At 44.8% G+C, this 19,730-nt stretch overlaps 2 protein-coding genes across 3 annotated transcripts in view; one reads left to right on the top strand and one right to left on the bottom strand.

The window, feature by feature from the left end:
* ULK3 (unc-51 like kinase 3) overlaps nucleotides 1–2,784 on the top strand; it is a 51,211-nt gene extending 48,427 nt beyond the window's left edge. For both annotated transcript variants that reach the window (XM_040342961.1, XM_040342962.1), the window contains 2 exons: nucleotides 1,209–1,275; nucleotides 2,673–2,784. In XM_040342961.1, the coding sequence (XP_040198895.1) occupies nucleotides 1,209–1,275; nucleotides 2,673–2,689 (84 nt within the window). In that variant the 3' untranslated portion in view covers nucleotides 2,690–2,784. The remainder of the gene's footprint in view (nucleotides 1–1,208; nucleotides 1,276–2,672) is intronic.
* Nucleotides 2,785–8,211: 5,427 nt separating this feature from the next.
* CPLX3 (complexin 3) overlaps nucleotides 8,212–19,730 on the bottom strand; it is a 68,734-nt gene continuing 57,215 nt past the window's right edge. Inside the window, exon 3 of the mRNA XM_040342960.1 lies at nucleotides 8,212–9,314. Coding sequence (XP_040198894.1) covers nucleotides 9,090–9,314 — 225 coding nt within the window. The 3' untranslated portion in view covers nucleotides 8,212–9,089. The remainder of the gene's footprint in view (nucleotides 9,315–19,730) is intronic.

Here is a 19,730-nt window from a genome sequence, read left to right as displayed (position 1 = left end):
GCATCTGCAATCCCAATGTAAAAGCCTGAGGGCCAGATTCTCAAAAGAGTTACGCCGGTGTATCTACAGATACACCGGCGTAATTCGAAATTCCCGCCGGCGTATCATTGTTTTGTATTCGCAAAACAAGATACGCCGGAATTAGGCTAGGATCCGACTGGTGTAAGTCACTTACACCGTCGGATCCTAAATGCAATACAACGCTGACCGCTAGGTGGCGTTTACGTTCAGGTCTCATTTGACTATGCAAATGAGCCTGATACGCCGATTCCCGAACGAATTTGCGTTGCGTAGTCGTCGCGTACGTCGTTTCCGTAAGCGTAAGGTTACCCCTGCTATATGAGGGGTAACCTTATGCCAGCCCGCCGTATGCCATGTTAAGTATGGCGTCGGGTCCGCGTCTGCTTTTTCCGTCGGTTACGTCGTTTTACTAAGTCGTTCTTGAATACGACTTTACATCAATGACGCTGGAGCATGCGCACTGGGCTATTTTTCAGCCCGGCGCATGCGCAGTTCAATCGGCACGGGAGCGCGCTTAATTTGAATACAAGCTGCCCCGTTTGAATTACGCGGCCATACGCCGGGCCATTTACACTACGCCGCCGCAAATTACGGAGCAAGTGCTTGGAGAATACGGCACTTGCTACAGTAAGTTGCGGTGGCGTAGTGTAAAGGGCTTACACTACGCCAACACGGGATCTTTGAGAATCTGGCCCTAAGTTCTTTCACACTAAAGCGCCTGAAAAATGCCCGTTTGAAAGGGGTCTTGGCGTTAAAAAAAGCACCTGAAAGAAGCCTCATCTGCAATCGCAATGTGCAAGCCCAAGTGTTTTCACACTGCCAGCACCCGAAAAGGAAGCTGCTTACAAGACATTTGACGCGCTGCGCTGGCAGGGTGTCAAAAAAAAGTCCTGCAAGCTGCTTCTTTGCACCCCTTCCCATTAAGTCGTTTTTTTAAATGCCAAAGCACCTGAAAACGCCCCAGTGTGAAAGGGGTCTTAGCTGAGCTTTACCAGTGTTTTTCGGGTGCTGGCAGTGTAAAAGGGCTCTGAAAGCACTCAGACTTTCACATTGGGATTGCAGATGAGGCTTCTTTCAGGCGCTTTACAGGCCCTTCTTTTTTTTTTTTTAAGTCAAAGTGCCTGAAAAACACCCCAGTGTGAAAGGGGTCTAAAAGTCATATGATTTATTTTCATTTTCTGTTGCAGATGAAGACTACTGACTGGAAGAATGATTCTCTGGGAAATGAGATGCTGTCAGAATCTGTGCGGGGATGTGAGTATGCCAAGTATGGCCCTGCAGTGGGCTTCAAAGGATAAGTTCACCTTTTGGAACATGTTACACCCGTATTTAGGGTATAACCTGTTCCCCCCAACCCCTTTCCCGTGACAGTTGGTGGGGTTTCTTCCCCCCTGCAACCTCTGTCATATTTAAAATGGGGTTGGCTCTGCCCACACAGTTACGTTAAACATTCCTAGAAATCTGTGAATGAAGAAACCACAAGTCCAATCTGTCACTGTGGAAAAAGACTTAAAATTTACAATGGACTGCCAGTGAGCTCCCTTGTAGCCCATCCAGAAGTCCTTCAGCTTTCTAACTGAAAGCCCATACAGAGGTACAAGCAGAAAGCTAGACGACTTGTCTGCAGGAACCCGGCAATCCACTGATCGCATGTGCAATGCTTTGCAAGCTCTAGCAGGGAAAAAATAATGTGCATTTTTATCCAGCAAAAATGCATATATTTATTATTTTTACCTAAAGGAGAACTTGGCCATTAAGTATTAAATACAATTTATTTGAATATTTCAGTCCACCAAACTAGTATCTTATGTCTTGGCTAGCATGTAAAATGCAGCCCTGGCATTCATAAGGTGTCCACTTAGATTGCCACCATTCAGGATCTCACAAAAAGTCTTGCATGCTTGTAATGGAGATGACTTGTATCAGATGGTTGCGTAGTATTAATAAGGTGGATAAGGTTTCAAATGTGGATTTCTCTGCAACTGCACATCATGCCATTTTCACCCTTATAAAATAAAGGCAAACATGTTTTGTGTTCTAACTTACAATAATGATGATATTACTGACACGAGATTCTCCCTTAAAGCGGTTGTTTTTTTTTTTTTTTTTTCCACCTGAAAAGCAAAAGCCATAATGAGCTAGTATGCACTGCATATTAGCTCATTATGAAATACTTACCTCAAAACGAGGTGTAGGGAACTTACCTGATCCACGCCGAACGAGATATCATCTTGACTCGTCGTGTCTTCCGGGTATCGCCGCTCCAGCGCTGTGATTGGCTGGAGCGGCGATGACGTCACTCCCTCACATGTGCGCGGGAGATTTCAATTCGGCAAGGTTCGGCGGCTGCCGGTCCTTTAGCCGAGGATCCCCGCTGCGCATGCGCCGCTGCAATCAGCGGCGCATTGCGGGGGGAATATCTCCTAAACCGTACAGGTTTAGGAGATATTCTTTATACCTACAGGTAAGCCTTATTATAGGCTTACCTGTATGTAAAAGTTGTAAAAACAAGTTTACAACTACTTTAAGAGTTTTACAGTAATTTTAGAGTAGAAACTGAAGATAAAGCAAGGGGTCCTCTTATTTACTGTGTTAAGGCTAATCCTTACTATGTGCACAAATTCTGATGTGTATTTCTGTCTCTTTTCCAGCATGTTCGCTGCAATGACCCTACTGTGATTCACTACTGAGATGCCGTTATTTTATATGTTGTTTTGTTTTAGTAATACTGTATATTAATTAAATTATTTTTCACTCTCTGAAGCATTGTTATTTGGCTCACTACATTAACGCCTTCTAAGCAGGATTAATCAGACTGCACAGAAAATCCAGAAATACTATACTTGTCCGTAAGCTACAGTACTGTAAAAAAGTATTTGCCCCATTCCTGATTTATTTTTTTTGCATATTTGTCACACTTAAATGATTCAGATCATCAAACAAATGTTTATATTACACAAAGATAACCTTAGTAAATACTAAATGCAGTTTTTGAATGATTATTTTATTTTATAAGGGAAAAAAGCTGTCCAAACTTGACTATGTGAAAAAAGTAATTGCCCCTAAATCGAATAAATGGTTATGTCACCCTTGGCGGCAACAACGACAATCAAGTGTTTGCGATAACTGCCAATGAGTCTTTCACATTGCTGTGGAGGAATTTTGTCCCACTCTTCTTTGCAGAATTGTTTTAATTCAGCCACATTAAAAGGGGTTTCAAGCATGAATGGCCTGTTTAAGGTCATGCCACAGCATCTTAATCGGATTTAAGTCTGTACTTTGGCTAGGCCACTCCAAAACCTTAGGCCCCTTTCACACCTGCGGAACGTATGTCTGCTTTTTCATCCATCCGTTTACGGATGAAAAAGGGACATACATTGGTCCCTATGAGATGGCGGGTGTCAGCGGATGAACATTCGCTGACACCCAACATCATCCGGGTCCACAATGCTCCGATTCTGCAGACTGAGGAAAATCCTATTTTTCCATCCGTCATCGGATCGGGTGAACACGGACAGACAGTGCGTGTTCATCCGATCCCCCCCATAGGGGAGAGCAGATATCTGACAAGGCCATCAGTGTGCAGGGACCGTCCTGTCATCCGCCGGCTCAGCGAGGATCGGCAGGGCGATCCACGCTGAGCAAGCGGAGGTTCACGGGGCAGATTATCACAGATCTGTCCCTGGTGAAAGGACCCTTACTTTTCTTTTTCTTTTTTATTTAAAGATATGAAACCATATTATGACAAAACTGCAAAGTTCTGAGAGAGGTTATCTGTTGCATAATCTGCAATATTGTGACAAACCGCAACTAGCATTTCAGGACATTAAAAAATTATAGAAATAATTGTTGCCATGTAATAGATAATATTTAAAGGAACAAGACTTGCGTGAACCAACTGAGAGGCTCAGATCACCTATAGGTACTTATGTATTGTCAGGTAAGGGCATACTGTACCCTCTATTCAAAGGAACCAGTGTTCTGCACACAAAACATTTCTACCAAACGATTAGTGCATACCCAAAAGCATTTTCCTGTATTTTCAGACAGAAAAGAGAACACATTGGGTGTCGAAGAAAGGCGAGTACTGAGACAAGAGGGGATGGGGGGGAAAAAAAGTGTGGGAGGGGGAAGGGAATTGCGGTGAGGTTGTCGGCACAAGTAGTCGAAATCTGCCCTTTACTTCTTCTTCTTTTTTTTTTTTTTAAGACATTCAGAGGTAGACTTGCTGGTGTGCTTTGGATCATTGTCTTGCTGAATAACCCAAGTGCCCTTGAGGTCAGGAACTGATGGCCAGACATTCTCCTTCAGGATTTTCTGGTAGAGCACAGAATTCATAGTTTCATCAATTATGGCAAGTTGTCCAGGTTCTGAAGCTGCAAAGCAGCCCCAGACCATCACACTACCACCACCATGTTTGATTGTTGGTATGATGTTCTTTTTTATGAAATGTTAGTTTTAAACCATATGTAACGGGATGCACACCTTCCACAGAGTTCAACTTTTGTCTCATTGGTCCACAGAATATTTGTCCAAAAGTCTTGGGGATAATCAAGATGTTTTTGGCAAATGTGAGACGAGCCTTTGTGTTCTTTTTGGTCAGCATTGACTTTTGCCTTGGAACTCTCCCATTTTTGCCCAGTCTCTCTTTCTTATTGTTGAATCATGAACACTGGTCTTACCTGAGGCAAGTGAGGCCGGCAATTCTTTTAGATGATGTTCTGTATTATTTTTTATTTTTTTTATGACCTCCTGGATGAGTCGTCATCATGCTCTTAGAGTAATTTTTGTACACCGGCCCCTCCTGGGAAGGTTTACCACTGTTTATTTGTAAATATTGTCTTTCACCATGGTTTACTGGAGTCTCACAGCCTTAGAAATGGCTTTTGTAACCCTTTCCAGACTGATACATGTCAATTACTTTGTTTCTCATTTGTTCTTGATCATGATGTGTTGCTTTTTGAGATCTTTTAACAAGCTTTTTACTTTTTCAGATAGATTCTATTTAAGTGATTTCTTGATTTAACAGGTCTGGCAGTAATCAAGTCTGGGGGTGGCAAGTGAAATTTAACTTTCCAAAAATGTGGTTAATCACAGTTCCATCATAATTTAGCAAAGGGGAGGGGATTACTGTATTTGCTGCCGTATAAGACTGCCTTTTACACTTAAAAAAACTGGCCAAATAGCAGGGGTCGTCTGCCGGGTCAGCTGCTCGGATGTCTGCTGGATGTGTGGTTAATACTGTATGTAGCTTCAACTACATACAGTACATACCGCTTAGCCAGTCCCAGTGAGCGATGTATTCAAATGAATACAGAGCTTGCTCGGATTGGAGTAACAACCTCTGCCAATCCGAGCTGGCTACATACAGTAGCCTGCTCGGATTGGCTTTGAGAGTCAGAGAGGCACGGGCTGATGATGTTACAGCCTCTGCCAATCCAAGCAGGCTTTGTATTCATTAATAGAATACATCGCTCGCCAGGATTGGCTCCAGCTCCAGTAATAAGGAAGAAGAATATGGCTCTAGCTCCAGCAAGAAGGAAGAAGAATATGGCTCCAGAAGGAAGAAATATGAAGCGCCGGAAGCCTCGGAAGGGGGGTCGTCTTATACGGTGAGTACAGGCAAAAAATCTTTGAAAAAACTGTATAATTAGGGGGTGATCTTATACACCCGGTCGCCTTATACACCGGAAAATACGGTACTTTTTCACATAGGGCCAGGCAGGTGTGGACAGCGTTTTTTCATAATTAAATCATCATGTAAAAACTGCATTTTGTATTTACTCGGGCTATCTTTGTGTAATATTAAAATGTGTTTGATGATCTGAATCAGGTTAAGTGTGACAAATATGCAAAAAAATGTATCAGGAAGGGGCAAATACTTTTTAACATCACTGTACCTACAGATTGTTGAAAGCGTTTGCCCAGTCTGGTAATTTTACAGTTAATTTAGGTAATGTTGATATGTATGTAGGCCTTCTCAGATGGTGAAGATTACTTGGAAAAGGATGATTCTTAGATTTTTATATAACTGGACAACAGGCACTTGCTGCTCCCCTGAAAAGCAATTCAAGTGTGTTTAACAGGTGCTGAGGAGGCGATGTGTTGCCTCATCACCACCTGATCTAAACCCACGATTGCAGTGCAATGCACGTGATTGTAAGGCCCCGTACACACGACCGGATCTGTCCGCTGGGATTTATCCGCGGATCAGTTCCAGCGGACAGATCCGGTCGTGTGTAGGCCCGAGCGGACATTTTCCAGCGGATAAAAATCCAGCCGACGGATTTCCAGCGGATAAAAATTTCTTAGCATGCTAAGAAATCTATCCGCTGGAATCCTGTCCTTCGGACTTATCCGGGCGTCTGTACAGACTCACCGGATAAGTCCGCCCGATCCCCATCCCTCGCATGCGTCGAAGTGATTCGACGCATGCGTCGAAGTATTTACCTTCCAGGGTCGCGCACGTCGCCGCGTCATCGTCGCGGCCACGTCACCGCGGATGTTTTCCGCTGGGATTTTGATCTGATGGTGTGTACAGCCATCCGATCAAAATCCGCCAGCGGACCTATCTGATGGAAACGGTCCGGCGGACCGTTTTCATCGGATATCCGCTCGTCTGTACGAGGCCTAACACGGTAGTACGGCATTTTAGAGGATTAAATAAGGTGTTAGGAGGCAACACTGGGTTATACTGTGCCCGGTGATCTTTGACTTCTACCTGAACAACATGGGAGAACGCCACCTCTTTAAGGTTGCCTACCACTGATTTAGATGAATAGATGTTTTTGAGGAGAAAAAAGAGAACACAAATTTTTTCCAAAGTGGTCTTTTAATAACAAGTTGTTATAAATTCAGTTGCTAATAGTAACTACCAGTACAAATACTTAGAATTGTAATCAGAGCAGACATCCACCTACACACGGAGTCACAACACACTGCTGAGACACAGGAGAAGGTTGACTGATTTAGGACATGGTTTCTCAGAAAAGGACACCTGTGTGAAAAGGCTGATGGAAAGTGCCATTCCCTGAATCTTAGGTCATATAATAGCTCTAAGGAAGAGTGTGGACTTATTGAATAAGTCACTGCGCGGGAACTAGTATGCTGTGGTGGAGTTTGGGAATGACTGCTTCTGTTGGAGCCTTCTCACACAGGTGTTTTGCTTGGTCACAGAGTATTTTAACCCTCTCCTCAAGTAACATTAAAATCACTACTTGTACTGTGAAACCACCAACCGTTGTAATGGTGCAAACTCCTTGGGTGTACATATCCTCTTACTCTACACTGTAAAGATAGATCTATAGTTTGGAATATATAGCTACCTGGTCTTCACATCATACCATAATAAGGCAAAGGTCACCCCTCTCCTACCTGTAAAGCCAGGTTAATGCTTTCTCCACCGACGTATATGAGAACTTGTTTTCCCCTGTGTATCACATAAGGTTCATTTTGATTAAGCTGTGCAAAGTGCAGTAACCCATAGAAAAGGTTCAGTTTACAATACTCACTCTATGGAAAAGATGACACCCGGGTGCCATGGGTTACAGCTTTGTACAAAAAGTCTTTGCACTACCTATCAATTTACAAATGTACCAAGTTATTGCTTGTTGTAAAAAGTAATACAAAATATTAAGTATTTGAAGAGCCCATTGTGTGTAATGCCAGATATTTTACTATCGGCTTCCTCTATTTATATACAGTTACTGCAATTAAAATTGGGTCTTTCTTTCTCCACTTACTTAAAGCGGAGGTTCACCGCTAAATTGCTATTTTTACCCTTAGATGGATGCTCATTTAGTCTAGGGGAATCGGCTAGTTGTTTTAAAATCGAAGCTGTACTTACCTTTTTAGAGAGCGATCTTCTCCGCCACTTCCGGGTATGGGCTGCGGGACTGGGTGTTCCTTCTTGATTGACAGTCTTCCGAAAGGCTTCCGACGGTCGCATCCATCGCGTCACGATTTTCCGAAAGTAGCCGAACGTCGGTGCGCAGGCGCAGTATAGAGCCGCACCGACGTTCGGCTTCTTTCGGCTACTCGTGGCGTGATGGATGCGACCGTCGGAAGCCTTTCGGAAGCCTGTCAATCAAGAAGGAACGCCCAGTCCCGAAGACCCATACCCGGAAGTGGCGGAGAAGATCGCCCTCTACAACGGTAAGTACTGCTCGGATTTTAAAACAACTAGCCCATTCCCCTAGACTAAATGAGCATCCATCTAAGGGTATCTAAGGGTAAAAAAACATTTATGGGAGAACCCCCTCTTTAAAGGTATTGCGTATTAGAGAAATAAAGAGGCTGTCATTGCTTTGTTCTCATACCAGAATTGCCAATTGCCTGGTTGTCATACTGATGCAGTGACTTCAATAGTTTGAGTTACCGACCTGTACCAACTTTGGAGATTGGCTGCTCTAACTTTACTGTTTGATTGTCCAGGTGAATGACTAGAAATGCGCTGATGTCACTGCATCGTACATGACCACCAGCTTTTTCTAAAAAAGATCTGTAATGACAGCTTACATATTTGTCTCACACAGGTTTCATTTAACATTACATATAATGATTCCATTATATTTTTAGCCCTGATAAAACTGAGAACCAGATTGCACAGTTTCAAAGGATGTAAGAACAGATACAGTACAGCAGAAAACCTGCACATCTAATTTTAAGTCGTAACAAAAGATATTAGTGCTGGCTTCAAGAGCTGTAAGACACGTACATAACACAATGCAACTCCACGTATTGGGTCATTTTTCAAATCTGTAACAAAGGAAGAGCAGACTGCAACACAAGGAAATTTACAGGTCATAAAGGTTACCATTTGAATATGTACTAGCAGACATCTAAACCTTTCCCTGGAAGATCTTTGATATTTACTTGTTTAAAAAAAAAAACAGGCCCTCCCTGTTTAATCCAAGAAAATATAGGGGCTGTGCATATATTACTGAGCTGTGTTTGCTCCAAAGGATAATTTTGATTTGTGACCAGTGCTGGAATGTATGGTCTCGGAGCTGGAGTGGCAAGGTAAAGCAACCCGTTGGACAGCAAATATTTTAGGGCATTAAAAGAAGTCACATAATTGAGCACTTTTCAGCTGATTGTTTCAAATCATCCAAAGTTGACTGAGCTTTTCCTTTAATTGAGTCCAAGTCCAGATTCTGGATGTTGCCGAGTTGTCCAATGACAGATGATTTTCCTTCCTCTTCTTCATTATCCTCTTCGATCATTTTTGCCAACTCCTTGGGCAGCTCCACATCTCCTCCAGCTAGCTGTATCTGGGAATCATCAGTGTCATTCTGCGTAGAGAGAGGAACAAATGCAATAATTATCCTGCAGACATTTAGCCAGATTCAGAGAGACTGGCTTAATTTTTAGGCGGCGTAGCGTATCGCATATACGCTACGCCGCCGTAAGTCAGAGAGGCAAGTGCTGTATTCACAAAGCACTTGCCTCCTAAGTTACGGCGGCGTAGCGTAAATGGGCTGGCGTAAGCGCGCCTAATTCAAATGAGGAACAGGGGGGCGTGTTTTATGTAAATGATTAGTGACCTGACGTGATTGACGTTTTTAACGAACGGCGCATTCGCCGTCCATGGACATATCCCAGTGTGCATTGCTCCAAAGTACGCCGCAAGGGCGTATTGGTTTCGGCGTGAAAGTAAATTACGTCCAGCCCCATTCACGGACGACATACGCAAACGACGTAAACATTTCAAAATTCGACGCGGGAACGACGTCCATACTTAACATTGGCTAGGCCAGCTATTTGTTTGACTAAGTTTACGCCGGAAAACGCCTTACGTAAACGGCGTATCTGTACTGCGACGGGCAAGCGTACATTCGTGAATCGGCGTATCTCGCTGATTTACGCATTCTAGGCGTAAATCAGCGTTCACGCCCCTAGCGGCTGGCGGAACTAGACAGCTAAGATACGACGGTGCAGGCCGTCGTATCTTAGCTACATTTAAGTGTAACTCAATTTGAGAATACACTCAAATGTACGACGGCTTAGATTCCGAGTTACGACGGCGTATCTACTGATATGCCGGCGTAACTCTTTGTGAATCTAGCTAATTGGCTGGAATGTGAAATAAGATGTTCTTACTTGTTTGCAGTGTTAACATCAGATATAAAAAAATTATGGTACAGGTTACCTCTTTGTAGGGATATTATACTTGTGCCTTCACTGACTTTGAGTCCCAAATCTAATTATACCTCAGACAGGAGGCTCATATCTTATGCATTATCTTTCTTTAATAATGCCCATAGCAGAAATACAGTAAACATTTATTGTAACTTAAAAGAAAAAATTCAAAGAACTACCCTTCCCAGCAGTCCCTGGGCCAGCGTAGCCCCTCCCAGACCGTAATCTATATAAGGGACTGTCTGAGGTAACCTATTCCTCTTTCTTTCTGCTCATGGCAGAGCACACAAGATAAGTATTTCATGTACCTTTATTATTTACAAGATAGGTATTTCATGTACCTTTTTATTATTTACAGGATAGGTACTTCTTGTATTTTTATTATTTACAAGATAGGTGTTTCATGTACCTTTTTATTATTTACAGGATAGGTACTTCTTGTATCTTTATTATTTACAAGATAGGTGTTTCATGTAGCTTTATTGTTTGATTGTATATATGGTCTCTGATAGATATGTTTGAGGTATTGTGGAACATGGGGAGTTTCCCTGGAATTCCTCCCTGATACCGAATGCCCCGGTGTCAGGTATTTTGTCGGAATTGATTGTTCTGTAGTTTTTGGAAGATGTGGAATACTGGGGGTTCTCCCTGCTATCCCCCGTTTCTACGCTGTATTTCTGTCTGCCTGACACCGGAGCGGTGTCAGGCAGATATGTTTGAGAGGCCACGTTTGTTTGTTTCCAATTCTTTGATTCTTTGCTCGGGTTTTTTCCCTTTCTTTGACGCCGGAGCACTGCGGCGTCCGTGCGGGATCCGCGCTGTTTTTCATTCGCTCCCTCGGCGGGCGCCATGCCTGTGCAACTGTCCCCCCCCCCCCTCCCTCCCCACGCTCCCCTTCGCGCGCTCAGGTGGGGGGCGGGGTCTCGGCCGCTCCTCTCCTCCTCTCCTCTCTTTCGGTGCCTCTCTCTGTATCGAGAGCGAGACGGGGGAGAACGGTTCTCATCGACCGTTCCGTCCCTCACAACCTCGGGCCAATAAGAACTCCAGAGGCCGTAATCTCGCGAGACTTCGCCTCTGGAGTTAGAATCTCGTCAGGCTCCCCTCACACCGCAGGATGTCCTTCCCAGCGGTGTCGTAGCCAGGAACCTGCTGCTGTTTCACCATGCTTTCAACCACTAGATGGCAGTACATCTTTTCAGATATATATATATAAATATATATATATATTTCATTCCAATGAATCAATATCTAATAAATAAATTAAATTAAATAATTTAAATAACCAAATCTACAATAAATAATTCAATATATACTCAAATTATATTTCTGGGGAATTTATTCCCTAGAACATATACCTTATTTATCCTAATAAATAAATAATCAATATGTAGATAGATCAATAAATCAATAAATTAAATAAAGAAATTATAGCATGTTTATCTCCGGGGAATTTATTCCCTACAACATACTCCTAATAAATAATGTATTAAATAACTATCTAAGGATTGAATGAATAAATAGATTTATTATTAATGATATTATTATTAATATATATTATTACTTATAATTTATAACTAAATCCATTATTCAATTTTACAAATAATAAATTATAGATGGATTATACAAATTATATATTCATTATATAAATAAATTATACAAATATGTATAAAAAATTGTATTGAATTGTACAAAGATTCTACAATTTAATGAATATCATGGCATTGTTCATGCCGGTACCCCGGATAGGGTGGACACAGTCCTAGGAGGCCAAATCTCAACAGTGTTACACAGTTGCCAAAACTGATCGGTAGACCAATCTTTACGACCATGGCGTCGGTTACCCCCGCCTGCACACCATATGCCCGGACCATCCGGCAACGGTCTACCGCCCCTGAGAAGGGCTGGGCGTTCCAAAACGCTGCCACGTTTCTGTGGCCCTTGACTCCCCGACAGGGGAAGTAAATAATATGTCCCAGGCAGTACCCTACCCGGACTGCCGACCCACTGCCCTCCCAGACTCCGACCGACCCCCGAGCCTCGGGGAGATGCACATGCAGAGGCAGCGATCCGTTAGACGGACTAAGCCAGACCCATTCGTGGCCTCTTCCAGAGTTGTCCGCGGAGTCTGAGGCGGCTAACACCTTGAGTCTGAGGTTGTAGATGATGAGAATGATGATGAGTGTTAGGGCAGTGGGCACATGGCGCTCTATGACGACGCCAACCCTGTTCCCAGGGTGACACTCTATGGATTCTCGTAGAGAGCCATTATAGATCCGGGGGCGATATGCCATCCACACTCCGATGACTGGGCACCTCCGCCCGAGGTGATCCAATATATCACATAATGGACCCGGAGATCGGTCGAAAAACTCACCGAATCATTTTCAGGGTGTAACCCCCTTCCTTTACCATTTATGGCTGTGCACACTCCCGAGGTGAACCCCATACCCTGGGGGTATCCCACCTTACACGGGAAATCCCCCAAGCTGGGAATAGAGAGGTCCTTCGGATCATACAGACCAGGGCCTTGGATCTTTGGGACCTATCACCATCATCCCACACCTTAGTGAGCAGGCCACGCCGCTGAACAGCCGACTGACCTGTCCCAAATCGGGGCTGGGCCCAACGGGCGGTCGCCTCCTGGGATGCGTGGACTACGGGTCCGACTGGACACCGCCACTCGAATCTTAACGTGGCTTGTTCCCCAGCTGTCTCACCTAGCCGAATCAGACCCCGGTCCGACCACCGAGGGCAGGCTAGTCGGGATCACGCTGATTAAGATATTCCAAGACGGTAGGGCTCTATTCCATCCCGGATGAGCCCAAACATCATCAAAGTCTAACACGGTACAGTGCCGGTCTATCAGGATTATAGGACCGGAGATGGACCTAGTCCCTCTTTCCTCGGTCTTCAGACCTGAATACCGCCCTAATAGACAGCGAATTGCAGGGCCTCTGGTTCACCCAAACGATAGTGGAGACGGACCCGCTCTCCCCGGGTTTCCCCAACAACTTCTTCCTGGTCAGGAAAGGAGGGCGGTTATCGCCCGGTAGTAACTTGAGAAATCTCTCGTAATTACTGTATACAGTGACGACATTCTGTGACACAAAGGGTGAGGTTGATTATCTACTTGGACGACCTACTCTTAATGGCTCGTACCCCTCGCCTGGCGAACGAACACGCCTCCGGGACAGTTCCCCATAGATCACGGGGAATCTATCCTCTCCCCATCTCAGGAGGTAGAGTTTTAGGGTTCTTGGTGGACACCAACCTAGTGATCCTTCGGCTACTCATGACCACTTGGCCGCCATCTGCACGAGGTCAGTATCGTGCTGGGCTAACGACGGGTATCCTTACGCAGACTGGCTCGCCTGGTCGGCCTGTTTCCGGCGTTAATCCAGGCCATTTGTCCAGCTTCTTTTCACTATCGAGACCTTCAGAGTCTCAGTCCCTACGTCTTTGCCAGGGGCTTCACTGTGCAGACGTCGTCACTCTGGACACGGAAGCCATAATTGAACTACGGTGGTGGCTACGTCAGGTCGACAGACGGCACGGCAGGTCCACCTGCAACTCCACGACGGATTCATCTTGGAATAGGTTGCCAACCACCTCGGTTGGGGTACTCGATGCGGTCCCTCGTCCACAGGAGGGGCGTGGCCCACAGCGGAGTCTCTGCTGCACGTTCACACGTGGAAATCCTGACGACCGTCTTGCCATCAGGACTCTAATGCCACACACGTCCACCTATGGTGTGTTCTTGCGTATGGACACCGTATCCGCGGTCCAGTACGACCTTCGCTTGGGGGGTCCTTGACCCAAAATCCTAACGGATCTAGTAAGATCTCTGACATTTCTGCCTGGAACGCGACATCGTTCCAGCTGCGAAATGTACCCCAGGCACTTCCGCTATGGTGTTAGATTGGAATTCTCGTTACCCGCCCAATTCCATCGACTGCACCGGTCAGTGTTCCTGGCCCTTATGGGATCCTTTCTCTCCCCAGTCTGTACGGGGATCTGCACCCTCTATTCATGACGCACGTCCTACTTCTCTTCGCATGGTTGGGTTTTCGGGGTGTCGGTCACGGACAGCGACCTTTTCTTTTATAACGGGGGTTCCACTTGCCTTGATCTAGGCCTTGGGACTAGATATACATTTCGATCATCCGGAGGTCTCTGGGTTAGTTGGTGATCAACGACAAGTTAACCTCATGAAGGCGTTCGTCTGAGATGACCAACTACCTGGTGGACTCGTTTGAGTCCGGGAGGTCCTATAGCTCCCCTGCGCCTTCCACGCTGCGAACTCGGACTACCGCTCCCTTGTAGACTTACTACCGGTGGGATAACACCCATGGTGTACCGACTTAGTAAGCGTTAAGTTTCAATGCCCATCACACCCAGGGTATCAACGCTCTTGGGAGGTGATCAGTGGTCCTGACCACGCGCCAGGACTGGGGGGACAATCTCACTCTGTCGGAGGTTATTGTCGTTTGAGCTACTGCCCCCTCGTGTCTGATTCCGTCAGACGCATATCGGGTGTCACGACGTTGGCCATTCCAGGCGTCGGATCCCGCCTCGGAGAGTCGGGGTTTTTCCGTCGTGCGTAGGACAGCGGCGGGACTTCATCGGTTTTTTCTACCCGTTCTTCCCCGCACATCGTACTCCGTTGTCTACGGATTTCTTAGTCCTTCACGGTCCCACTGCGATCTTCGCATGTCTTCCTACTCCTCATTCCTACGCTAAACCTCAGTTTCCGGTTTCCTCAGCTACGCTAGCCAGAGGGGTACAATCAATCATGGAAATGGCAGGGTTTTACGTAACCCCGTTGGGCGCCTACCCCTCCAGAGGAGCGGTGGCTCCTAGGTCATCACCCCGGGCGGCTCCCTATAGGATTTACAGCTAGCGGCGGACTGGTAACCTCGATTGCTTTCCGCCAATTCTGCTTGGATCGGAGGAACACATATCTATATCAATTTTGAAGTTGTTTCATTTGTTATCATCTATATATGCATTGTTATAGCTTTGAACTTGCATAAGATATGAGCCTCCTGTCTGAGGTATAATTCGAGATTTTCCTAGCTTGTGACGGAAAATATTGATTATATGAAGACAGGAGGCGAGTATCTTCCCTCCCGACCCAACCCTGTCACGAGGTTGTCTCTCTCTCATTCTAGACTGTTGAACCACACACCCTGCAAGTCGGAGGCTGGTACGCCCCGGGAGTTCGTTTTCACTAACCCCGTCGGGATTGCTGTTCCGTTTCGATCCATGGGTTTAGTTCACCGCAGATGGAGGCTCCTACTACGTTCCAGATCCGGAGTCGGGATGCCGTTGACTGAATCCGTTGGTCCATGTTCCTGAAGACGACTGACCGGTCGGCTCCGAATGGTTTTGGTTTTCCTATAGTCCCCGTTGGGATGAAGTTGGTCCGGATGAAGTTGGTCCGTGTTGGCCTTGTCCTTTCGTTTCCTCCAGATTCAGATGTTGTGTTCCGGTCGGAAGGTTCCCGGCAGCCGCGGAGATGTCTAATTGGACTTTCGGTTCCTGTTTACACTAATTTGCATGAAGAAAGAGGAATAGGTTACCTCAGACAGTCCCTTATATAGATTACGGTCTGGGAGGGGCTACGCTGGCCCAGGGACTGCTGGGAAGGGTAGTTCTTTGAATTTTTTCTTTTAAGTTACAATAAATGTTTACTGTATTTCTGCTATGGGCATTATTAAAGAAAGATAATGCAAAAGATACTCGCCTCCTGTCTTCATATAATCAATATTTTCCGTCACAAGCTAGGAAAATCTCGAATTATATTTGCTTTTATTGATATAGAATACCAGTCAATATATTACAAGCAGCGTGGTTAGAATATTTTCCTTAAAACAGGAGTCGGTGACAGTATGTATTTTGCTTGAAACATAAATATCAAATCACAAAGATAATTTTTAGTTTAAATCGACTAAATATATTCCAGGTGCATCAAAGCAAAATGGTTTTAGTCTTGCAGTTCATTTATTTAAACTAAAAGTTCATGAATAAAAAAAGATAAATCAACACACATACTCACCAAGGTGGATGCAGCAATAGTCATCCACCACCTCTAAGACTGAGAACTGAGTGATTAAAGACCACTTATTGCTCGGTTCTCCGTCTTCAGCAAGCAGAGAGCCGGTATCTCTCTTGAGCATCGGGGTGTGGAGGGAGTGGCTGGCTGAGAGGCTGTGCCAGCTGTCTCTCAGGAATCTGGGTGGATCCTGACTTTAAAGTCAGGATCGATCCAAAGCCTGGACTGGCATAAGCCGACAGCGGACGTTAGCCTGCTGTTGGCTGAAAAAGCATCATAAGAGTGTAGAACAAAATGCACTCCTGTGATCCATAAGAGAAGTAGGACCAAAAGAGCTTTGGTCCCACTTTTCCTATTAAGAACAACCAAGGTCAAGTAGAAAATGTTGCTGTAGAGAGGACTACCCTTGCTGTCTGCATAGAAACAATGGTCTCTCTACAGAGGTCCAGCATACTTCTGCGCTACAACTCTTTAATCAGCTGGAAGCATAATCATTTGTGATTGGATAGCTTTAGCTCTGACTAAGGCCCCGTACACACGATCGGACAAAACCGATGAGAATGGACAGAGGTTCAGTTTCATCGGTCCAAACCGACCGTGTGTATAGCCCATCGGTCTGTTTTCCTTCGCTCCAAAATTTTAAAACATGCTTCAAAACCGAACCGATGGACCGCTGCCTGATCGGTCCAAACCGATGGTTAGTACAGAAAAGCATTGGTTCAAAACCCGCGCATGCTCAGAATCAAGTCGACACATACTTGGAAGCATTGAACTTCGTTTTATTCAGCACGTCGTGTGTTTGACGTCACCGCGTTCTGACCTGATCGTTTTTTGGAACGATGGTGTGTACGCACATCAGGCCACTTCATCGGTGAACCGATGGAAATGGCCCGTCGGACCATTCTCATCGGTTTGGAACCGGCCTTAGATTCCTTTGACACTGAAGCACCGTTAAAACAGCGCTAAAGCGCCAGTTATTTTGGAGGTGCTTTAGCAGCGTTCTAGCTGTGCTTTTCAGGGGCTAGCGGGGGCGGTCTTTTTAAGGATTCCACACAAAGAGCAAGTGTGCTTATCTGTAGTATGCTGGTAGGGGACAGGCCTTTATTACTCAGGCTGTGGCTGCTTTCTAAAGAAAATAAACAAAAAGACTTTGCACGCATTTTTTGGTGCACCTGGAATGTATTTAGCGGATATAAACTGCAAGTTCTATTGAACTTTAAAGTACCATGCAAGCTAAAAATTGTGCCTTCAACAACTTTGCATTGCCATTAAAGCAGAGGTACAGATTAACCACTTAAGACCTGGACCATTATGCAGGTTAAGGACCAGGCCCCTTTTTGCGATTCGGCACTGCGTCACTTTAACTGACAATTGCGCAGTCGTGCGACGTGGCTCCCAAACTAAATTGGCGTCCTTTTTTTTCCCACAAATAGAGCTTTATTTTGGTGGTATTTGATCACCTCTGCGGTTTTAATTTTTTGCGCTATAAACAAAAATAGAGCGACAATTTTGAAAAAAATGCAATATTAACTTTTTGCTATAATATATATCCCCAAAAAAGATATAAAATTATTATTTTTTCCTCAGTTTAGGCCGATACGTATTCTACCTATTTTTGGTAAAAAAAAGCGCAATAAGCGTTTATCGATTGGTTTGTGCAATATTTATAGCGTTTACAAAATATGGGATAGTTTTATGTTTTATGGCATTTTTCTTAATCTTTTTTTTTTTTTTACTAGTAATGGCGGCGATCAGCGTTTTTTTTTTTTGGTGACTGCGAAATTATGGCGGACACATCGGACACTTTTGACACACTTTTGGAACCATTGTCATGTTCACAGCAAAAAGTGCTATAAAAATGCACTGATTACTGTGAAAATGGCAGTGAAGGGGTAAACCACTAGGGGGCACTAAGGGGTTAAGTGTGCCCTAAGGAAGTGATTCTTACTGTAGGGGGGCGTGGCTGTAGGTGTGACGTCACTGATCGTCGTTCCCTACATCAGGGAACAGACGATCAGTGTCACTGTCACACAGAAGAACAGGGAGGGTGTGTTTACACTCACCTCTCCCCGTTCTTCAGCTCCTGTGACGTGACCGATTGCGGGACACCGGCGGCGATCGGGTCCCAAGAGCGTGGTCACGGAGATTCAGACCGGGTTGCGAGCGTGCCCCGGCGGTGTGTATAATGAGATGCGCTACGCCGGCCAAAAGGTACGCCGCTGTACCTGAATCTAGCCCTAAAACTGTAATTATTATACAGACTTTACAGTGCCTGTCAGCACAGTTCCAATACAATTCTATACAGGAGGAATCAGAAGGCACTGCTTGTTAGAGCTTACAATCAAACTAGTATCAGACTTATAAACTAACCTTTTACTGTGGGGAAAAAAGAAAAAGTAGAGAATTTATTGGATTATAAACCAGCTGAGTTTTGGGAAATTGTATTCCTATTATGTAATACAGTAACACCTTTTTTGCATCATGAAAGGAGTGAGCTGTCGAACATGGGCATTGAAAAAGTATTCACACCCCTTGATATTTTCCACATTTTGTCATGTAACAGCCAAAAACATAAATGTATTTTATTGGGATTTCATGTGATTGATGAACAGAAAGTGGCACATAATTGTGAAGTGGAAGGAAAATGATAAATGTTTTTCAATTTTATTTACAAATAAATATGTGAAAAGTGTGTCGTGCAATTTCAGAAGTCACCTAATTTGTAAATAGTCCACCTCTGTGTAATTTAATCTCAGTATAATAACATCTGTTCTGTGAACCCCTTAGAGGTTTGTTAGAGAACCTTAGTGAACAAACCGCACCATGAAGGTCAAGAAACAGGCCAGGGATAAAGTGGAGGTTAGATTATAAAAAAATATCCCAAGCTTTGAACATCTCATGAAGCACTGTTCAATCCATCATCTGAAAATGGAAACACGTTGGATTATTGCTTTTCAGCTCTGCACATTATGCTTGTTCATATTACTTGCGATCACATTGTTTTTTATTGTACACATCGTTAAGATGTTAGTACTTTTTAAAATAAACCTGCATACATTTTTGAACCTACACCATGTGGAAGGCTTCTCTTCTCTTTTTTTAGTCTATTTCCAATTGGTTGATGGATGAGAGATTTGGGGGTGTCGCTTGGATTTCTTGAGACCGTGGTTTCTGATCCTGTTTCCAATCCACACTTGTTTGACCCACCACCGCTGGTGTGTGTGTCAACATCTTCCGGTAAGAAGCACCTACCCCTTTCCTTGGGTGGTCTTGGGTATGTGCACCCCGTTGGGGTCAGGGATGCACCACAGGGTAGTGAACCCTATAGCCGACTGCTGCAATCAGAGAGGAAGCGTAAACCCAAGATTCCCCAGGGCGTGGAGTCTAAGACCCAGCTTTGTGTTCACCAGAGCCTCTAGTGGTGAGGATGGCCTTCGCCACAGCTGGATCCAGGTCGCGACCCCTGGGATCCCCTAGGTCACGCTCCGCAGGGAGAGAGGAGAAGCAGCAACCA

The sequence above is a fragment of the Rana temporaria genome, chromosome 3 (genome assembly GCF_905171775.1).
Source record: "Rana temporaria chromosome 3, aRanTem1.1, whole genome shotgun sequence".
In the NCBI taxonomy this organism is placed as follows: Eukaryota; Metazoa; Chordata; class Amphibia; order Anura; family Ranidae; genus Rana; species Rana temporaria.
The sequence above is the reverse complement of the archived record's forward strand: the minus strand, read 5'-3'. Positions and strand labels throughout refer to the sequence as shown.